At 30.4% G+C, this 20,967-nt stretch overlaps 1 protein-coding gene across 2 annotated transcripts; it reads left to right on the top strand.

Annotated features, from left to right (window-relative positions):
* The first annotated feature begins 18,392 nt into the window (after positions 1–18,392).
* Positions 18,393–20,967, top strand: LOC105802215 (patatin-like protein 1). 2 transcript variants are annotated; one of them, XM_012633719.2, is made up of 7 exons: positions 18,393–18,569; positions 18,642–18,823; positions 18,915–19,101; positions 19,818–19,964; positions 20,059–20,361; positions 20,446–20,621; positions 20,729–20,967. In XM_012633719.2, the coding sequence occupies exons 1-7, from the start codon at positions 18,432–18,434 to the stop codon at positions 20,787–20,789; spliced, it is 1,194 nt and encodes a 397-aa protein (XP_012489173.1). In that variant the 5' UTR covers positions 18,393–18,431; the 3' UTR covers positions 20,790–20,967. The 2 variants fall into 2 exon arrangements, with proteins under 2 accessions (XP_012489173.1, XP_012489172.1); XM_012633718.2 differs by having other exon boundaries at positions 18,909–19,101.

Genomic DNA, 20,967 nt, shown 5'->3' with positions numbered 1-20,967 from the left:
AATTCTTAAATGAATACAAAATCTTAAAAATTACAAATTTTCACTTAAATGAAGTTTTAAACGTTTTTTTTATTTAATTAAAGTACAATAAAGATATATTTAATTTTTATATATGTTTAATTAATAAATTGCAATATGTTTTAACATATTTTACTCATTTTAAACATTTATGTAAACATTTATAAATTTGAAAATTAAAAAATTGTTTTAAAATATGCATGTTAAACTATCTTAAAAGTTTTAATAAAGTTTTATTAATTTTTTTAAAGCAATTATGTAATTCCATAAAAGCATGGTATTAGACATTAAAATGGATGGTTGCCGATGGTGGATACCTGGTTTCAACCAAATAAATAGAAATTACTTATTTAAAATTGTTTATTATTGAAAATTTTATTATAATTATTATGAAAATAAAATAATATTTAAAACTTAATTTAAAAATAAGATCCACTTTAAACATAATTAGAAAAATGAAGTATTTTGAAACTTAAAGTTTCAATTTTACTTTCGTACCTTCTTTTATAATATATATTATATATGATTATATATATATATATATATATATATATATATATTTAAAGATCTTGTAATAATATTTGATTGTCATATTAAGAAATATAAAATTGATAATGATATATTATATTAATTACAATTTTGAGGCCTGATGTTAATTTTTTTACTAAGGATTTTTTATTACTCTTAAGTCAAAAATATAAATTATTCGTAAATAAACTTTACGAATAAAAATACAGAATTCAAAAATACAAAATAAACAAGAAAAAATATCCTATACATCAAACAAAATTATCTAGTACATTAAACAACAATATTACTTCATATATGTAATTTTATATGTACTTTTAATTTAATTCATGTATTGTTTGGTGCGATTAAAACTTGTGTGAAATTAATTAGGTTGAAAATAATATTAGATCATAGTTTCATTTATAAATTAGAATATATAAACTTCACTTCTTCTGTGTAAAATTTTCATGACTAAATATTTCTAAAAATAGATTATTGCTACCTTAATAAGTTAATACTTCTCCTAAGTTCCTATAGAATCTAAATCACGTTCTCTATATGGGTTTCACCTTTGAGTATCAATACAGTGCTTTGCCCAACTAATTGATATCTTAATGGTTTCCATACAACTCCATGGAATTCCTTCGAAAATGAATAAATTCATGTTTTTCCATAGGCGCCATGCTATCAAGCCAAAGAGAATAGCCCAGGGACTTCAGCTCTTGGCACCCGTTCCCGATTTCCTAAATTTTGCCTAACCCACTCTAAGAGATTCCCTGAGAAGAAGTGTGATTGACAATATTTGGGCACCATGTTCAGCCAAACTTCTTTAGCAACCTGACAATCCCTAAGGACATGCAAGATATCTTTTGTTTTATTGTGGCATACTAGACAAGAAGCATTCTGGCCAATTCCCCTTCACAAGCACTCAAGGTTAGTAAGCAACCGTTGCCTATAAATAAGCAATAGAAAAAACCGTATACGATGTGGTCCTTGACATATCTCTATGGTCTTCCACTTATTGTCTCATACATTCTATGTATCTTCTTTTAGCATTTGATAAATGCTTTTAATCGAGAAGCTTCCATTTGAAGTTCTTATCCAAAAGACTTTGTCCGATCCTGCTAAAGGATTGGGGGCGGTAAACTTGCAATCCTTCTGACGATTTCTTCTGGCAGTTTTGTCTTGAATGCTTCAAGATTCCCTTCTCCTTCCTTCAACACCAGATCCTTAAGTTTACAATCCATTACTGGTCTGTCCATGGTAGGTACAAGTAGTATTAATGGTCCTATATTTGGCACCCAAGCATCTTCCTAACATCGAATCTTTGTTCCCGTTCCAACAGTCCAACAGAGGTTTTTTTTCAACAGTGGCCAACCTTCACCATTGCTCTCAACACTGTTGAACAGTTTCCCTTGTAATGCTTTCAGGAATTATCTCTTTTATCCCATACTTTGATCGCACAATCTGAACCCATAGTGCATCCTTGTTGGAAATGAGTTTGAAACCCAATTTTAATAAATAAAAAAGGCATTTTGATCTTCTAATTGCCGGAGACCCAATCCTTCTTGTGCCTATGGTTGACATATTGACCCCCAATTAACTAAAGTCATTTTTTGTCCTCTAGTGGTAGATCCCCAAATGAATTGCCTTGCCAAACGTTCGGTTTCTTCACGCACTCCTTTAAGAATCCGCATGGATTGCATGAAATAGTTTGGAATAGATAAGAGAACTGATCGTGTAAGGGTGAATCTTCTTGTCTAGAGAGTTGTTTCGCATCCTAATTACATAACTTAGAACGTACCTTCTCAACCACAAACTGCACTATAAAATTAGTATTTCTTTTGTGTAATAGTGGAATTCCAAGATACTTTTCCAGATCTTGAACTTTCTGAAAGCCCAGCAACCTGTTTATTCTATCGTTTAGGTTGTCTTCCACTCCTCTAGAGAAGAACATGTTGGCTTTCCTAGCATGAACATGATGCCTTGAAAAACTACAAAATTGATCAATAATGTTTTTTAGTAGCAAGCCATGATTTATATTTGGTTTTAAAAAGAACACCAAATCATCTTCAAAAATAGGTGTGATAAGGTCGGTCATGTTCTTGATAGATTAATAGGACTCCATTCCCGATATTTATGGCTGACTTAATGTTGTGCCCTAACCACTCCATGTATAGCACAAACAAGTAAGGTGACAACGGGCATCCTTGTCTTACTCCTCTCGCGGGTCGAAACTTCTTAGTGGATACCCCATTCCACAGGATTTGCATAGTAGATGTTGATATAGCGGACATGATTGCTTTCCGTAGATAATCTGGAATATCGACTGCTTGAATAGAACTATCAATGAAATCCCATCTAACTCTATCATATTTTTTTCTAAACTGATTTTAACTACCATCCACTTTTTGTCCCCCATCAACATAGAATGAAAAACTTTTTATGCAATGATGATATTATCCGAGATGTTTCTCCCAACGATGAATCCAACCTGCCATTGTGCAATAATTTTGGAAAACACAACCGTAAATCTGTTAGCTATAATTTTCATCACCAACTTATAAAGAATAGTGCATAGACTGATAGGTCGAAATTGGGAGATTTCTTCAGGTTGTGCCGTTTTTGGAATAAGTATAAGGAGTGTATTATTTAGTCCTTGGTCTATAGGTTTTCCATTGAACACCTTTTTGACCCACTCACAGATTGCACTCCCAATATTATCCCATTGATTCCGAAAGAAAAACGCATGATAACCATCACTTCCAGGAGCTTTTAAAGTTGCCATATCAAAAAGTGTAGTTTTTATTTCATCATTTGAGACCTTTTCCGAGAAATTCTTTGTCACTTTGCTTCATTTGAGGAAAACAATGTTGAGGTAACTTCCCCATCCTATTTGGTTTTCCCCATACATATAAACTTTTCTTAAAAAAGTGAATATATTTAGTTTTGTTATTCTGTTGGCATAATAATTTTTTTGACCCTCTAATTTTATAAAAAAAAGTCATTTTAGTGCTCCATTTAAGTTTTGTCTCTTTTAACCTTAAACTTGTATTGTTTGTCAAATCACTTTAAAATAGATGAAAAAATTAACGTTAATTAACTTTGTTGACACGGCATACATGTGGATCGCCATTGTATGCAACGTTAGCAATTAATTAATTAAAATTTAAAAAACTAAAAATAATTTTTATGATTTTTAATTTTTAAAATTTTAAAATAATTAATTGCTTACGTGACATCTACATGGTAATCTATATGTATATCGCATCAACAAAGTTAGCAAAATTAAAATTTCCATCTGTTTTAAGTCGCATCAACAAAGTTAGCAAAATTAAATTTTCCATCTATTTTAAGGTGATTTAACAAACAACACAATTTTAATAATTAAAAAATCGAAAAATAATGAAGGACTAAAATAAATTATATTTTTAAAATTGGAGGACCTTTTCTATTTCTAGCGAAATAAATGTGGCCAAATAATGTAATAAATTATCCAAAAAATTTTAAAAGAACAATATAATGGTGATATAAGTACGGAATGAAAAAAAAGAGAGAAGGTAAATGAGAGTTGATTTAGGACGTAAGGTGAAGTCATGCACGTCCCCATAAAATCATTCCTTAAGAGTTAAGATTAATTATAAGCACAAAAAGCAGAGAGATTGAATATTTTTCATGTAAGAAAATTAGTGATGGGGACAAAACTTTTAGGCCGTCGAATCAGATAAATCAAAAAGATTCTTATTGAGGCCTCAATCATCAATCAATGTTTGAGACAATAACGCCTACAACTTGAAGGATCTTATACCGCTTTCAATTCAATCCCAAATAATTCCTTCATTCTCCTCCTAAAAGGATATTCATTTCATTAGGTAATATCAGCCGAAAATAATTAATATTCTTATCTTTTTAAATTTAATTTTACTAACTATTTAAACTAATTTATTTTATTAGTTTCAAATGTTATTTTTAAACACACATGTGTTTTTTAAATTTGTGGTTTCCATGCACATGCTACAACTATTAATTTACTAATTAATTATTTTTAGAGAGAGAAAGGAAAATGCGTCCTACAGGGCGTGCTTTCAGCCGCGTCAACTTAGCTCTTTTGGTTAGATGGTTAAATGTTAGTCTTTTTATCCTCGAGTCTCGAGTTTTTGTAATATAAAATAAAAAATATATATTAAAATGCTTATAAAAAAGAATCAAACTTAAGACTTAAAAGTTGAAATCTCAATTATCTAACCATCTAACCAAAAGAGCTAATGTTTCAGAAATGTTAATTAAAAAAAATAACTTAAAACAACATGAAATAAAAAATACAAATGAAAGAGAGGAATCAAACCCGTGACTCAAAGATAAAAACACTAACATTTAACCATATGACCAAAAGAGTTGAATTATTAGTTTTTAGTTGATGTGGCTGAAAGTATACCTTGTAGGATGCGTTTTCACTAACACGACAGTGAAAGCATGCTCTGTAGAACGCATTTTTCTTTCTCTCTTCAAAAACAATATAGATCAATAAATTAAAAAAAATACATATACTCTCTTTTTTTTCAGCATATGTTGAAAAATCAACCGTTGAAGTTAGAGTAACACAACTAGGATTGTTCTTTTTCTTTTTTATGAAGAAGACAAACAGATGAGAGGGGCACTTTTTTTAGCATATCATCCCAGCTACATATCCAGCATAGGAAAAATTCTAAAATTAAAATAAAATATGGTAAGTGAGGATTTAAGTTGAATTAATTACAAAAAATGGCTTTAAACTTAAATAAAAGGGTGAGCGCTCGCTTGAATTGTGTAAAAGATTTTGAGTTAATCGAGTTGACGAGTCTTATTTTATCATCCTAACTTTATTTGAAACTTTTTCAAATCGAGTCGAGTGAAATTGTTTGAGTTAAATTAAAAAATTAAGCATGTCAAATTAAAATCTTGTTACAGTATAACTAATTTCATGTTAGAGCACAATTTTTTTTTAAAATTTTTTATCTTACTTTATATATATTTTTAAATTTTTATCTTACTTTATATTTTTTAGATTTTTTTGAAATTTTTATAATTTTTAGAAAATATAAATTTTGAAATTTTTACAAATATTTTGATTTTTTCTTTTGTAATTTTATTGAGAGAGAGAGACTAATTTGCTTATTTTCAAATTTGACATGGACTAAAAGGGTATTTACACCAATCTAATATTCACATTGTAAAATTCAACTCGAAACTTGTATTTCTTATTTAAGTTAACTCGAATAATTTAATTTGTTTAACTTGAAATTCTTTTAAAATTGATTCTTGAATCGAATCCACCTAAAATAATAAATTTGATTGGTTATTCTTTTTAGCCTGTGGAGAGATATTAATAATAATTAATGGTAGTTTATCCTTTCATTTAATCGCAAAGGACATTATTGGGTATAGGCGATACTTTTTAGGGATTAATACATTTGTTACTACCATTCATATCTTAGATTCCCTCACTAATTTGAAGACTTTGAAAAGTGTAATAAAACGACAGTCGGGTTCTTTTGTCTCTTATAATACGTATATAAAAGATATAAAATTACAATCAAGCCACCAAATCAGAAATTGGCTTCCTTCAATACATGGAAGAGAAAAAAAAAGGAAATTTTTCCTAAACCCTAAAACAAATTTACAACTTTGTTTAGAAAAATGGTTGTATATGGAGATAACTGTGGAGGATGAACAGGGTTTAGGGTTTATCTAATTTTAATAGAATAAGAAAGGAAAAATCAATTTTTTTTCAAAAACTTAATTACGTATGCATAGACTACAATCAAATTTTGGGTGCCCAAAGAAAAAAGAAAAAAAGAGAGTCAATTTTTAATGTAGTGACCAACTCCGGGGCTGTGACCGGGTTTTGTAGGTCGAACCCCATCGACATCTTGAGCCTTACTGGTTAGGGTTAGCTGATGTTGGCGTGAACCAACGGTTTGATGTGGTTGGGTTGAGCATTTGTTGCACCATTCACTCTTCAAAGCCCTTCCTTCAACACTATCATACACTGCTATTTCTTGAGAGATGATCAAAATAAGGATGAAATAACAAACATTTTTGGGTTTAACACTTGACATTATAGTACAAATTGGGACACAGTGTAACCCTAAAGAGATGTGTGAGGACTTTGGTATTTAAAAGCCCTTAGAATGGGAAGATTTTAAGAAACATTGGCATGTGAGAGCCTCCATATCAGTTGGGGGATTCCATTCAGCTGGAAAAATACATAAAGAAATGTACATTGGATGGTCCATATATAATGTTTAAGCCTAACCTTTCATTAACTATAGAAAAGTCAACACATATCTTGGCTACAGCATGTTCTTTATATTCTCTTTGCCTCCGTAGGGTCCACTCCATTGAAATGACAGAATCTTTTTAATAATATCATTATAAACTCATATTCGTTTCTTCCTTCTTCTTTTTTTTATATAATGCTTATAACTATTCGTAACTTCTCTCCACTTATAAATAGGAGGATAATGTGCTTCAGTGCACTCGAATCCAAATCCTCTTGCATTGGTAACAATATCCATGCCAATTAAGTTAAGACTCAGTCAAGTTTTTTTTAATAAGTAGAAACGAAAACTTTAATTTGGGTTATTACTGACACGAATTGAAATAGATATTTCATGAAAATCATATCAAAGACCACGGACGATTTTTATTCCAACTCTTTTAAAGAAATTGGCGAGCAAACAACTTCATTTTCATCAGATATCGTTCTGATCTCATGCAAATATTTAACCATACCCTTGATCTTTTGGTAATTTGTTTGAGTTGATGATGGAGAGGGACGAAGTAAAAAATTATTTTTGAGGAGGTCAGAATTAAATTATATATTTTAATGAGAGTTAAAATGTAATTTCATCATTATATTAATTTATATCTTTATAATTTTTAAAGAATTAAATTACAATTTTATCATTTTGGAGAACAAAATATATTTACTAGTTTATAATATTATAAAATATAAAGTATCATTTCCATTTTGTGAGTTATTGAAAGAAGCAATAGCATAAGCAACTGTGCTTTCAATAGAGACAAGCATCGCTTGTTATATTAAATGATCATGGCAGAATCATCGATGTAAGTAGAATTTTATCGACCAATGTTATTTATCGAGAATGTTGGAGGAAGGGCAATAGCACTAGCTAGTGAGAGATGACTAGTTAAGCCATGACGGTCAAGGAGCATCATCATCTATGATATTCAATATGAGAAATTGTAGTTTTCATTGAGTTTTAGAAGAAGTTGCGAAGCTAAATTAGATTAAATAGTATTGGTTATTATGTTATCTATGTCTACTTATATTGGTGATATATAATGTTTATGCCAGTTGAGTTAAATTTAATCGAGATATTAAAGGTTTAATATGTTGAACAAATGAAAAGTAAATCAACAAGTGTTGGAGTAATAGTAAAGGCCACTACACCCTGAAGAAGATAAAAAATAATACTAGCCCTCAAGAAGATTAAAAATAATACTAGTTTAATAATCGGAGATAACATTGTTGAAATGGGTAATCGTAAATTTTAAATATGAATCGTTAAATAGATATGGAAGAAAAAACAAAAACTTATCTGAAAATTCTCCGGAGTTGAAGTATGATAAATATATAGATGAACTGTAACAATTTTGAGCATGTATTTTATTTCATATGAGAATTTTAACCAAATGATTTTATGAAATTAATTGTTGATGGCTCGATTTGTGACAAGTGGGGATCAATGCGTTCTCATATGAAATTGAGAATTTTTTCTCGCCTTTAAAATTCGTTTATTATCTATATTCAAATATAAATATGGGAAATACATAGAGAGGTTTTTGTTTTAATTTCTTAAAGTTGGAAACAATTTATTAATATGAATGAAAGCAAAGATTGCAAAGAGTATAGTTCATGACTCAAATTAAGCAGGGACAATTATTTTGTTACATCTGAACTCGAACCTCTGTCTTTAAAACCTACGAGCATTCATGCATTTCCTACGTGATTATTGGAACTACTTCTTTTTAATCCACTGCTATTACAAAGTTTTTAAATGGTACCTAGACATTTTTCTTAGAATTTTTGCTTGAAAAAACATGACCAACTCCAGGGCTGTGCCCTGGACTTGTACGCTTGAAATCTTGGGCATGCTTGCCATTAGTGGACCTAAAACTTGCCGGTTATTCTTCATTCCTTTCATCGTTATCTTCTTTGAAAGAATGTCCGATACCGGGGCTGTTCCCCGGTGCAGTGGGCCAAAAGTCATCTTTGAAACCCCTCACTGATTCACCCAAACCTGAGGTTTTAGCTGGTAATGGTATAGAGGGTGGCAAAACTTGCTCAGCATTTGGTTGAGGATGATCTGCTTTGTGCATTGCGGAGTCATCGATCAGCAATTTCATTGGTCTTGCATTGACTGAGAAAACTAAATGACTGCAAACAATCACTGCAACAACAAAAACAGCAAACTTATGCATGGGTCTAAATTCCATGATTAAGTAGGAAGTAAGTTACTTGAATGCCTCTCTCAAGGGAATTCAATCAAATTATTATATAAAGGGCCAAGCATGCACAATGGAGCGATGACTTCTTTGGTATTTATAATGCAAGGAATTAGGGGCCATGTAAGATCTAACCGCAATCAATGGTGTGGGATTAATTGCAATAATGGACGGTTTAAATTGTACAAACCTTGTTTTCCTTTAAAAAAAAAACGCAATAATGTTGGAATGTAGTTAAAAATGGGATGGGAGATCAAATCCCAAAGCAATGGCTTCCTCAACACTGGGTTTATTTTATATTTTAAAAAAATATTAAAGAAGAAAGCCTGCCCGTTGAAACAAGAAGTGGGATCCTTGACCTTTGATAGTGCTGAAATGTTACTTTATGGTTTGAAGATGGTTTAACCGTGCTGGTTTAGTGATAGCAAATTAAGTTCTAAGAAATATTAGGGTTCCCCCACCACTGAAAAAATTAGACAAGATAAAGATTCTCATGTACAATTCTCCACTTTGCAAACCCATAAATGTATATTATATACACATGGCAGCTCTCTTTGGTCCACAATTTCAAGTCAATCTCACATCTGTGTGGTCCAGTGACTATATTTGAAGTAAATTAACTACAGTTTGGTAATCAAATTTGAACGAAAACGTACAAAGTTTTGATTTCTATTCCAAAAAACCCATCAATATACACTGCATCATATTAAGTTCAACCCATGATTTATTGTTATGAAAGTTTAGTTGACATTAAATTCATTCCTCAAATTTCCTTAGAAAAAAAATCAAAAGCAAAGGGGTTCAAAATGAATTTCTCATTATAATATATAATTGATATAAAAAAGTCAGAACACATTGATTGCAAATTTTGAAATTGAAATATTAAACTTATTGGAATTAAAATAATTGTTAAGGAGTATTTATCCCACATCACTTAAATAAGATTTCTAGACTTTGTTTATAAGTCATAATAAACTGTTAAATTTGTAAGAGTTAAGAAGGATGAATATGTGCCATCGAGAGTTACGCTTGAAAGTTTTGTAGCTTTGTATCTCTATCCATTTTTAAATGACATCAAAATTATATAACCATAGATTCTCATACGGGATTGACTTTTCACTTTCCAACCAATTTTGCTGGAGTTAAAAGTATTAATTGAATGGCAACCAAAATAAAACTAGGGCCAACCCAATACACCACCCTTCTTAATTTGAATTGTAATTTTTTAATAATAATAGGAAATAAAAAAGCCTTTGGTTGAACTTAGGGTACCTCAAACTTGATTTAATTATAACTAAACTAAATTTATAATTTTCAAATACTTTTATTAAACACAAATATCTTATTTATACGCCTTTAAACAAACACAATTTATGCAACAGTATCGAAGGCACTACAGTGATGAAAAATGTTAAATTAAGAAAACTTGACTCTATTTAGGTTCCACTAACGGGTTCATAGGACAGCCGAAATTTGATCAAATATCAATGCCATAAGTTGATTTTGATATGAAATCTTGCTTTTTTAGATTTTTAAAATGCCAACAGAATTTGACCCTTCAATGCTTCCTTGCATTTTGCGAAGTGTCCCTTTGTAGAAACTCGGAGCAGGGAACCCACACAAACTCAACCACTATGTCTCAAATCCATTTCTTGTTTCCACTCTTCGCTTCTTTCTTCGGGTTTCTGTATGTCCAACACAAAATATATATTGGCATACTCCTCATTAACATAAATCGGTTTACATTATTTGTAAATAATGAGATTTTTTTTGTTTCCTTAGAGGGAGTGGAAAAGGAAGATGAGGGAAGAAAGCTTACGTGATCTTATTCACGCCGTGCAGTTAAAGGGACAGAAATGAGAAAATTTCCGATTCAACCCCCAATCTTCAGTCCATACAACTTTTATTAACAATTCAAATTAAGTTAGAATGGTCTGATTAAGAGATATCTACAATGTCAAAATCCCTACAGTTTAGTTATAGGTAGATATGATGTACACCCTACGTCCAACCCGGTCGCCAGATCTAAATATGTGATGTCACATTACATTGCTGAAGCAACTCAAGCTAGGTTACTTCTTTAATCATATCATTTGTATTAAAACAATTATCCATTTCATGCATAGTCATACATTCATAAAGTGTATTAATCTAATTCATTAAGTTTTGAGGTGATACTAAGTCAATTTGACAGTTGAGATTCGAATCCAAATGCAATTTTCAAGTTTTAACATTATGTCTCGAGACAAGTCCTTCGTGTCTTCAGACTAAGTTTCGAGACAAGTCTCCCATGATTTCTTATTTTAGTTTCAATGTTTGGTTGTCTCAAGTCAAGGAGTTCTTGTCTCGAGACCTATAATAGGGCAAAACTAATTTAGCTTTGATGTGAACTTGTCTCAAGACAAAGGTTGCTCTATCTCGAGACATAGGTTCCATTTTCTCGACCAAGATCAATACTACATCTAAAATGGTACATTTTATGCTTAGGGTCTCAAGACATGTTATTCCGATCTCGAGACTAAATAACAAAATGTCCCAAATTGTACATTTTTATACACTTTTAACTATACTAAATTGTAGCTATATCATGTTTAAACATAGTATCAATGCATATTCATCAATTTATCATATGAAGTCACATCCAATAACATTAAAGTTTAGTATCTAATGCATCAAAATATAATCAACCACTTTGCATGTTCAAATTAAGTCTATAAGGTCAAGCTTATTAACTTCTTAATTAAGAGATAAAATTAATTAAACTTTCAGACCTTAAAACCAAAGTACCAAAACATTAGTTTATCAACAAGTCACAACAACAACTTAGGTACATGCTAATTAACTCGAACACGTATATACATACAACCTAGGTATATAACCAAATTTTATTATTTTGTCATTTTAGTTAGTTAGTTGTTGAGTTGGATGCTTGCCCATTTCAAATCTATGTCAATTCTCGTTCGAGAGCTACGCACGAAAACAAATATAATCGTACGCTGAGTATTGAATACTCAGTGGTGTTAATATAATTCAAATTCAATATATTAAGATTGAATTAAAACAAATACATAAATATAACATTAACTACATTGCTTTACTTTATCACAAGATCAAATTCATATAATTCCCAAACTTTCACATTCAATACTTATTTGAATATTCCACAATTTCATATCATGGTGTATTCAATAATTCAACATGTCATTCAATGTGTTTTTCATTACTTACTTTTCGACCCCTATTAACTGACGAAATACATTAGGACAAACACTCAGATCTATATAACGAGTAAGTCCTCGACCCTTTGAGAATTGAGACTATTTTATTTTACCATCTCGGGTTACCCGACAAGGATGGTTTTAGTAATTGTCCGTACTACTTATTCTACCATGTCGTATTGCTCGACAATGATGACTAGTAAATTACTATATCAGTGATACTATGGCATGCCAACTATACCCGAACTACATCTAACATCATTTAATGGGGCATTATCATTATAACTATTGTTGTATCACATGTCATCATAATATCAATGTCTCAACATTTATATACATGTAAAAAGAATTCGAATATTTACCACATATTTCAACTATCACCATATTGAATCCATTATTCAAAGTTTGTAGGGAAAAGTTATCGTTACCTCGATGTATATTCATATTTGATTATAAAAACCAATTAATCTACGCAAGCAAATTGAAATTAAATTGTAAAAGCAGAAACTAGAAGTGACTATTCGTTAACGACTTTAACTTTTCCTTTGTCTCGAGATGGTCCTACATCATATTTAGCTATAAAAATTAACCAGAGTATAGAAACACATTCATCACACAATTCAAACATAATTCAATACTCATAACTTTTGGTTTTCCTTATTGAATAGGAAATAAATTTCACATTTCTTTACTAGAAACCCTAATTTTCAATTCATGACAAAATTTTTAACAAATTTCAATTTATTCAATTTGGTCTAAACTTGCATATGTAACTTAATTGAATTTTTAATCAGTTTCAATATCTCTACTTTTTAACTTAGTCCCAACATACTCAAAACTTATACTTTATAAAATGTCATTAAAATCAAGCTTAATTTCACTAAATCTTTTAATGATAACTTGAATTTAATTTAATAATTTGGAATTTAACGCATGGTAAGACATGCTAGTTTAAGATTATGAATTTACAAAATCTAATGAAAATACACATATTGACCTCATCAATTTGTTGACTGAATGTGAATAAAAAGCTTTGAGTTTTCTTTCTTTTCCACTAACATGTTTTTAAGAATAATTATCCATTAACTATTCATTTATTTTATTAAATCAATGGCCATCATTTAACATAACATTAGTTAGTGGTATTTGATGGATATAGGATCATCCATGAGCATTAAACTCATATTATCAATGGTTTAATTACTTATTTAATCCTTGGTTAATTTCTACTTAAATTCCTCAATTATTATTTACTCATTTCTTGATTCCTACTGTTTAGTCCCTATATTATTTTTATAACAACTTATTTGCTTTATTTTCTTGCTAATTCCATTCCTTAAACCCTTAATTCGACTTATAACTTTCTTGATTTAGCTTTCCAGACAATTCGGCATAATAAATTCGATATGATAAAAGTTTAATTCCACGTAGCGGCCCCCTCGCATGTTGCCATGCTTTGTTACTCTCAGTAAATGGTGTATTCTTCCTTTTCTCTACAATGGGTGCGTATGCAAGAACCACTGCAGATAGATAGCATTAGAAATCTGTTAATATCTCTCTATGTGTTTATCATTTAGATAAGTTTTAAATGGGTGGTGCAATGGTGTTGGTGGGTGCAAGGAGAGGCAAAGAAGGTGTTGGGCATGGATAGGACAATGGAGGTTGGAAGATGTTGAAGGTGGATATAAAAGTTTGACTCAGATTTAAAGAAAAATTGACCCAAAATACATATTTAAATTTGATTTTTTAATGGTAGTTAGAGATTTAGAGCTTGAGTGATCAAAATGACAGTGACCAAATCGAAAGAATTTTTTTGAGTGATCAAAATGAAAACGCCCTAAAAATTTGGTGACCAACTAAGTAATTTACCCATAAAATAAGTATAATATGTGTATACAAGAAATTAGAATGGAGATTTATTGTTATTTTTTATATTGATATTACATTGGTAATAACAATAACATGGAACAACAAAAAATGGACGCGTATAATTGAATAATTAATAAGAAAGTGAAGCAAAGCAATCAAAAAGAGAGGTCCCTCCACTCCACTTAACATTTATGGCCATCTCTTAACCCCCTCCACTTACAGTGGAATAATTGATTACATATGCAGAATATCCTTGCCAAAGGACTAGTTTTTGTCGGTTCGAGGATCAGGCATCTATCTTTGTTCTCAAATGATAAAATGGAAATCCCAACAGTGAGCCAGAGATGTTTAAACATTAAGTAAGCTTGGCTAATGCAAAAGTTACAGACTAATAAGTATGTAGAGGGTTGTGCCTATGGGCAAATCCTCTAGAGTTGCAAACCCCCTGGTTCTATGGTCACCAGCAAATTGTTAATGGTGATTGCCCCACCAAAATGTTGAAAAAATGAGTTAAAAAGTGTGGGAGAAAATTTGATTTTTTTTATTAATTAATGTATTGTTAAAAGAAGTAGCCACAAATCCACTAATCATAATATAAACATTAAAAAAAGGCATAATCATATCAAATAAAAACATCTGAAATTTTACTAACAAATTAAACAAAGTTCAATCATATCATATCTCGGTTATAATAAATTTCTTTCTATAATTTTTTAAGTTTTATTGCACTTGTAATGTATTCATGTTGAAAATTTTGAATTAAAATTAAAATGTGGGACATTAAAATAGTGTATTAACAAGCTTCAGCCATTTAACAATAATGGGCCTTCAGAGTGTGGATTTTGAACTTTCCCCTTCATTATTCAACCAAAAATAGCTGCATGGATCTTATGTTACATTGCAGTTTCTTTCTCTAAGGACTAAATTGAAGTCAAGAAATTTGAAGTTGGCTTAAGTTGCATCAATTTTTATTTTTAAAATTAAATTTTGATTTGAGATAAAGTTTTTTGTTTTACATGGTTTGATCTTCAATTAAAGTACGGGACGACTTCGTTTCTAGTTTCTCTATGTAAAGGAAAAGAAAGGAAACCAAGTTATATATTACTTTTTAATTTTCTAATTACATCTTTTTAAATAAAATTATACTTTTTATATACCATAAATAATTTTTAAAATAAAGAAAACATTTTAGTTAAAAATATCATTTGATAAAATTTAAAAATAATAAGTATTTTCGTTTCCTATAGTTTGATGCGTTTGCACATTTAAAATTGTTTTTAAAGGTTTTTGCATGAATTTCAAAATAATGTAAATTGGTTTATTTATTTTATAAAATTAAAAGGAAAAGTTGATAATTAAATTCAATGTATAAAATGATATTAGATTTGAGAAGGTTTCAACTTAGAATAATTAAAAAAGCAAATAAAGAGAGAGGAGTTTACAATCCTTTCCTTCCTTTATTTTCAGCTTCATTCAGACGTATTCTACTTTTATATTTTCTGGAATTATCAATACTATTATTTTAAATATATATAATTAAATAAAAAATAAAGATTTATGCATCAAATTGTAAATTAAATCAAAATTTAATTTGAGTATTATGAAAGCATTGAATGTCATATTTATTAATAAATCAAGCTGTACACAACCTTAGGGTTGGATATAGAGAAGGCAAGAAAATGTCATTTTAGTTAGTTTGTGGGTCAACTGGTATGAATTCAAATAACTCCATCATTATCCATTCAAGAAAGATGATGATGCTCACTTTATTTTATTTTATTTTATCACCAGGTTCAGTGTAAAATTAAAACAGGGAATTTCTCATGTAATTAATTATCCAGCCCACCAATATATTTTAAATGTACTCTTTTTCGTGGAAAAGTTTAAATAAGAAAGAAAATGATGGACGAGGTTGGGACGAAAGCCAGGGAAATGGATTCAACTAAGAAACAGTATACGTGCGGGGATGAAATCAACATCTCATCAGTTCTCTCCCAATTAGTATTTAATATTAGGAAGGAAGCAAGAAACTCCAAATTTTCTAATCTTATATATACAACTCATTATCTCATTTTGTTTTTTCTTTTTCCCTTTAATTTCACAAATAAATCTCTAAAACAAAATCAACATTATAGCTTCTTAATATTGCGTGTGAAATGAACAAAATTACATTGAATAAATTATAAATTATCCTGAATTGTTTTTTCAGGAGTTGTAATAAATGTCGATAATGACAGTAGAACGATCGCTGAGAAATAAGAAAAGAAAAAAAAGAACATACATATTTTATGTGAAAACTCTTTCAGAAAAAAAAAAACTACGGACAGTGGAAAATAAATTCACTAATGTTGAAAAACTAATGATATAAAAGAAATTTCGACTACATGAAAAACTCTATTTTAATCAAAGTCAAATAGTAGAAGTATAGTTCTATACAACCTCAACTTGTGTGGTATGGTTTGTATTGTAGGGGTGGGGTTGCAACTCCAGTCCAGTTTTGTGCTTAATGGGGATCTATAACGATACGACCCTCGGCAGGGGAGAAGCCAGAACAACCTTTTAAGGGGGCCGAATGAAATTTTAATTTTTAATAGTCTATATATTTATAATTTTTAAAGGATTAAATTAAATTTTTATAATTTTAAGGGGGCCAAAGTATAATTTTACATTTATTAATTTTAAATTTTTTAAAAAATTTAAGGACTTAAATAATAATTTTAAATTTTAGGGGGGGCAGGGGCCGGGCCCATGCCAGCCCCCTCTAGATTCGCCACTGACCCTCGGCCTCTCGTCCTCACAGATCCCTTATTTTGATATTTTATTTATTTCTTCAACAAGTGATAGAATTCAGGTCGCACAATCTCTAACCGAAAGTATCCTCAAGTTTAATTTGTGGGCTTAATTAATTAACAATAAATAGGATTGAATGTCCAAAATTGATATTTTTAACCTTGAGTATAATTTTATGAATAATTTGGATAAGAAACAGGATTAGATTTATTGCATGGCATTTTCTAATTTTAGTTCAGCTTTTTCTTAGTATTATTAATATAAAATTTAAATGGATCTTTAGGCTATAATAGAGTCTAATCCCTTTGTATGCGAATTTAGGTGAACAATTGGCTTTTGGATAATATGATTTGAAGCTCTATTTGACTTGGTAACCTTAGCATTTGGATTAGAATTTTCATCTTAAGATATCCCTTTTGTTTCATTTTTATATTTAAAATTATATTTTAAAATGAATCTAAAAATAGGATCAAGTTTACTTTCTCAAGCTATGGTGATGTAAGAGTACTACTGAGTAATATAGTGTTGTGACAAAGGATATTATAATTAATCAAATAAATAAATTAGACCAACCGTGGCTTGAGCCAAGGTAAGCAAATGTCACGACGACATTGAATGTGTGAATGATTGTTTAATTGGTCCACCAAAAATTATAACCCAACTTTCAATTTGTTATTTTCTTCTTTCATTTGCTCATGCAGTTTCCAATAGAGATATGCCACTCAAACATGATATAGCACAGTATAACTAAATTTTTTTTCATAAATATTATTTTATATAAGTTTAATATAAAATATTTTAATTTTTAAATAATAAAATGAATTTTTAGATTAAATAAATCGGTTTGGGTAAAGCTTTAACAAGCAAATTCCTTTTACTACTAGGATTTGGCCTAGTTTGACAAATGCAGTTGTAGTTAAATATTTAAATTTTTTTAATAATATCATTATAGGCACAATGCTTAAAACTATCTATAGTTTCTTCTCAACTCATAAATAATATACTTTAGCGCACCCGAAACCATGTGCTCAATTAATGCCATTAAAATTGTTTTCTAATCCTGATTATGATTATAATATCTGGTATTTGATGAGTACGAAGTTGTCTGAAAGAAAAAAGAAAATGTTACAACAAGTTTTGTTATAGTACCATTCAATCCAACCTTAGGAAACTCTCTAAGGATTAGTATGATATGTGTACTTAAATCCATACTGGTGGGGAATGACAGACAAAACCATACAACGAATACCTTGTGAATTAGATCAAGCTTCATTTGTTTCAATTTTTTAAGTAGCATGTTGGTGATGGTCCCAGCGAGGATATAGCTGATGGCTGATGGCTGATGGCTGACTGCTAAGTAATTTGAATAATGAATAATCAAATGAAATTCCATTCTCAGACGCCTAACTCTGCAATTATATATGTCTATAAATACACATTGTGTCTTTCATTATTTCCAATACTACATATTCTTGTTTCAGTAAATATCTATCATTTAAGTTTTCCAACTTCAAAATGGATGCAAGATTATCGTCCGTACAAATCCAACCACCAAAATATGGAAACCTTATCACTGTTCTCAGCATCGATGGAGGGGGAATTAGAGGAATCATTCCTGGTGTTATTCTCGCTGCACTTGAATCTGAACTTCAGGTAATTAATTAACAGATTATATATATAAACGATGATTCATCAATTTATGTATAAGCTTTGTGTTGAAAACAGAAACTGGATGGTGAGGATGTTAGGCTTGCGGATTACTTCGACGTCATGGCAGGAACAAGCACCGGTGGTCTTATAACAGCCATGTTAGCTGCCCCAGATGAAAGTGGTCGTCCTCTTTTTGCTGCTAAAGATATAGTGCCTTTTTACGTTAAAAATGGCCCTCAAATTTTCCCACAGCCGAGGTATATAACATAACCTATATATATGATAGCTGTGTGTTTATATATATTGTATGTTATCGTTTCGAAGTTTATGGGGATTTGGAAGATGCAGTGGGATCCTGGCATGGGCTTCGACGATAACGAAAGCACTAACGGGACCCAGATACGATGGGAAGTATCTTTACAAGCTGATTAGAGACTTATTAGGGAACACTAAATTGCATCAAACCTTGACCAGTATTGCCATTCCTACTTTCGACATCAAGAAACTTCAGCCTACTATCTTCTCCACCTATCAGGTAATTAACTGACTACCGTTATTCCAGTTATAATTAATCGAAATAAATAAAGGAGAGAACCACGGTGAATTACACATGGTGAAGTCAATCGTGCATAATTGAATTGAATAAGTAAAAATTGGTTTTATGTATTTATATATTTTTAAAATTTTATTTGTAATTAATGAGATTTATAGTTTTAATATTTTAGTCTTATATTTTAAATACTAACATTAAGCTAAATGCATTTTTTTGTTAAGTATTTTTTATAATTTATTTCACATTAAATAAGTGTTTAAAATATTCAATTCAGTGAATTGAACCCAAATCCAAAAGTCCAATTGGTTGGATCTTTAAGTTAATGTCAAACATGATATGAAGATTGGGTTCTTTATTTTAGGATTCTTTGCCTATCTTTCTTTCAAGTTTGTAATGATATATAACAATGAATTGTTTAAACGTAGTGGTGTTATTTGACAATTTCGTTTGTTGCAAGTCGGGTTGTCTATCATTTTTTGTATTCCAAGTTGGATCCTTGCGTAAACTTTATATTAGGCTGGATGGACATCTAAAAAATGAATAGACAGAACCTTTGTGGGGTGGGTAAATTGAGGTTTGTATATATATATAATTAAATTTGTGTTGTCAACTAATTAATTTTACAAATGGTCAACTATAGCAGCTAGGCAAATAATAGCAGAGACAGGCACGTTATGTAATTTTGGGTATGCATGCAGATTCCTCAAAGACCAGAGATTGACGCCCTGTTATCAGACATCTGCATATCCACGTCTGCAGCGCCAACCTATTTCCCATCTTATTATTTCAAGAACAACGATGAAGAATTCAACCTTATCGACGGCGGCATCGCAGCCAACAATCCCGTAAGTTAAGAAATAAAAATAAAACCCTAAAATGAACTCATATAAGAATGATTTGCTGAGAATTAAGTTAATGGTTGGAATTTGGATGGATCAGACATTGGTTGCCATACGAGAAGTGACGAAAGAGTTAATGAAAGAGAACCCAGATTTTGCAGCGATGGACCCCTTGGATTATGGACGCTATCTTGTGATCTCGCTAGGAGCAGGATCCAACAGGCACGAAAAGAAATACGATGCCAAAACGGCGTCCAAATGGGGTCTGATAAGCTGGTTATTTGAAAATAATGCTAGTCCCATACTGGATTTTTATGGCGAAGCTAGCAAGGATATGATTGACTACCATAACTCTGTTATTTTCCGGGCCCTTCATTCTGAGGACATGTATCTTCGTATCGATGTAATTTTCTTGTCTTTTTCCTATGTCTATATGCTATAAATATCCTCTTCTATATATATAATTTGATGATTTTTTTAAAACCAGGATGACACGCTAACTGGGGATATGGCCTCCGTCGATATATCTACAAAGGAGAATCTGGACAGCCTTGTCGATAAAGGACACAAGTTGCTCACTAAAACTGTTTCACGCATCAATCTCGACACCGGCTTTTACGAACCAGTAGAAAATGGCGGCTCCAATGCAGAAGCACTGCAAAGGTATATATCATATATTTTAGTCAATAATTATTTTTAATTTTCATAACATTTTACAACATGTTTTTAACTATATATATACACATAAAATCATGGATTAATATTTGTAGGTTCGCAAAACTACTGTCGGATGAAAACAAACTGAGGTGCTCCAATTGCAAATCACCGTAGGCCAACTATTATCTTACGATATGTTTCATTATCATTTAATTTATGATTCAATTAAAGTTTAATTGTTTCTGCTGATGTATTTAAAATTAACATACAATAAATAATAAAATGTACAGTTTGAAACAATTAATAATAATAAGTGAAAAATGTATATATATATATATATATATATATTAAA

Source organism: Gossypium raimondii, chromosome 11, assembly GCF_025698545.1.
Source record: "Gossypium raimondii isolate GPD5lz chromosome 11, ASM2569854v1, whole genome shotgun sequence".
Taxonomy (NCBI): Eukaryota; Viridiplantae; Streptophyta; class Magnoliopsida; order Malvales; family Malvaceae; genus Gossypium; species Gossypium raimondii.
This window is presented reverse-complemented; position numbering and strand designations above follow the sequence as displayed.

What these genes read in the sequence shown, in the direction of transcription:
- LOC105802215 (XM_012633718.2), top strand. Translation starts at nt 18,432, where the DNA reads ATGGATGCAAGATTATCGTCCGTACAAATCCAACCACCAAAATATGGA. An exon ending in CAAATTTTCCCACAGCCGAG is followed by an intron (nt 18,824 to 18,908) that starts GTATATAACATA and finishes GGGATTTGGAAG; the next exon opens with ATGCAGTGGGATCCTGGCAT. An exon ending in GCATCGCAGCCAACAATCCC is followed by an intron (nt 19,965 to 20,058) that starts GTAAGTTAAGAA and finishes TGGATGGATCAG; the next exon opens with ACATTGGTTGCCATACGAGA.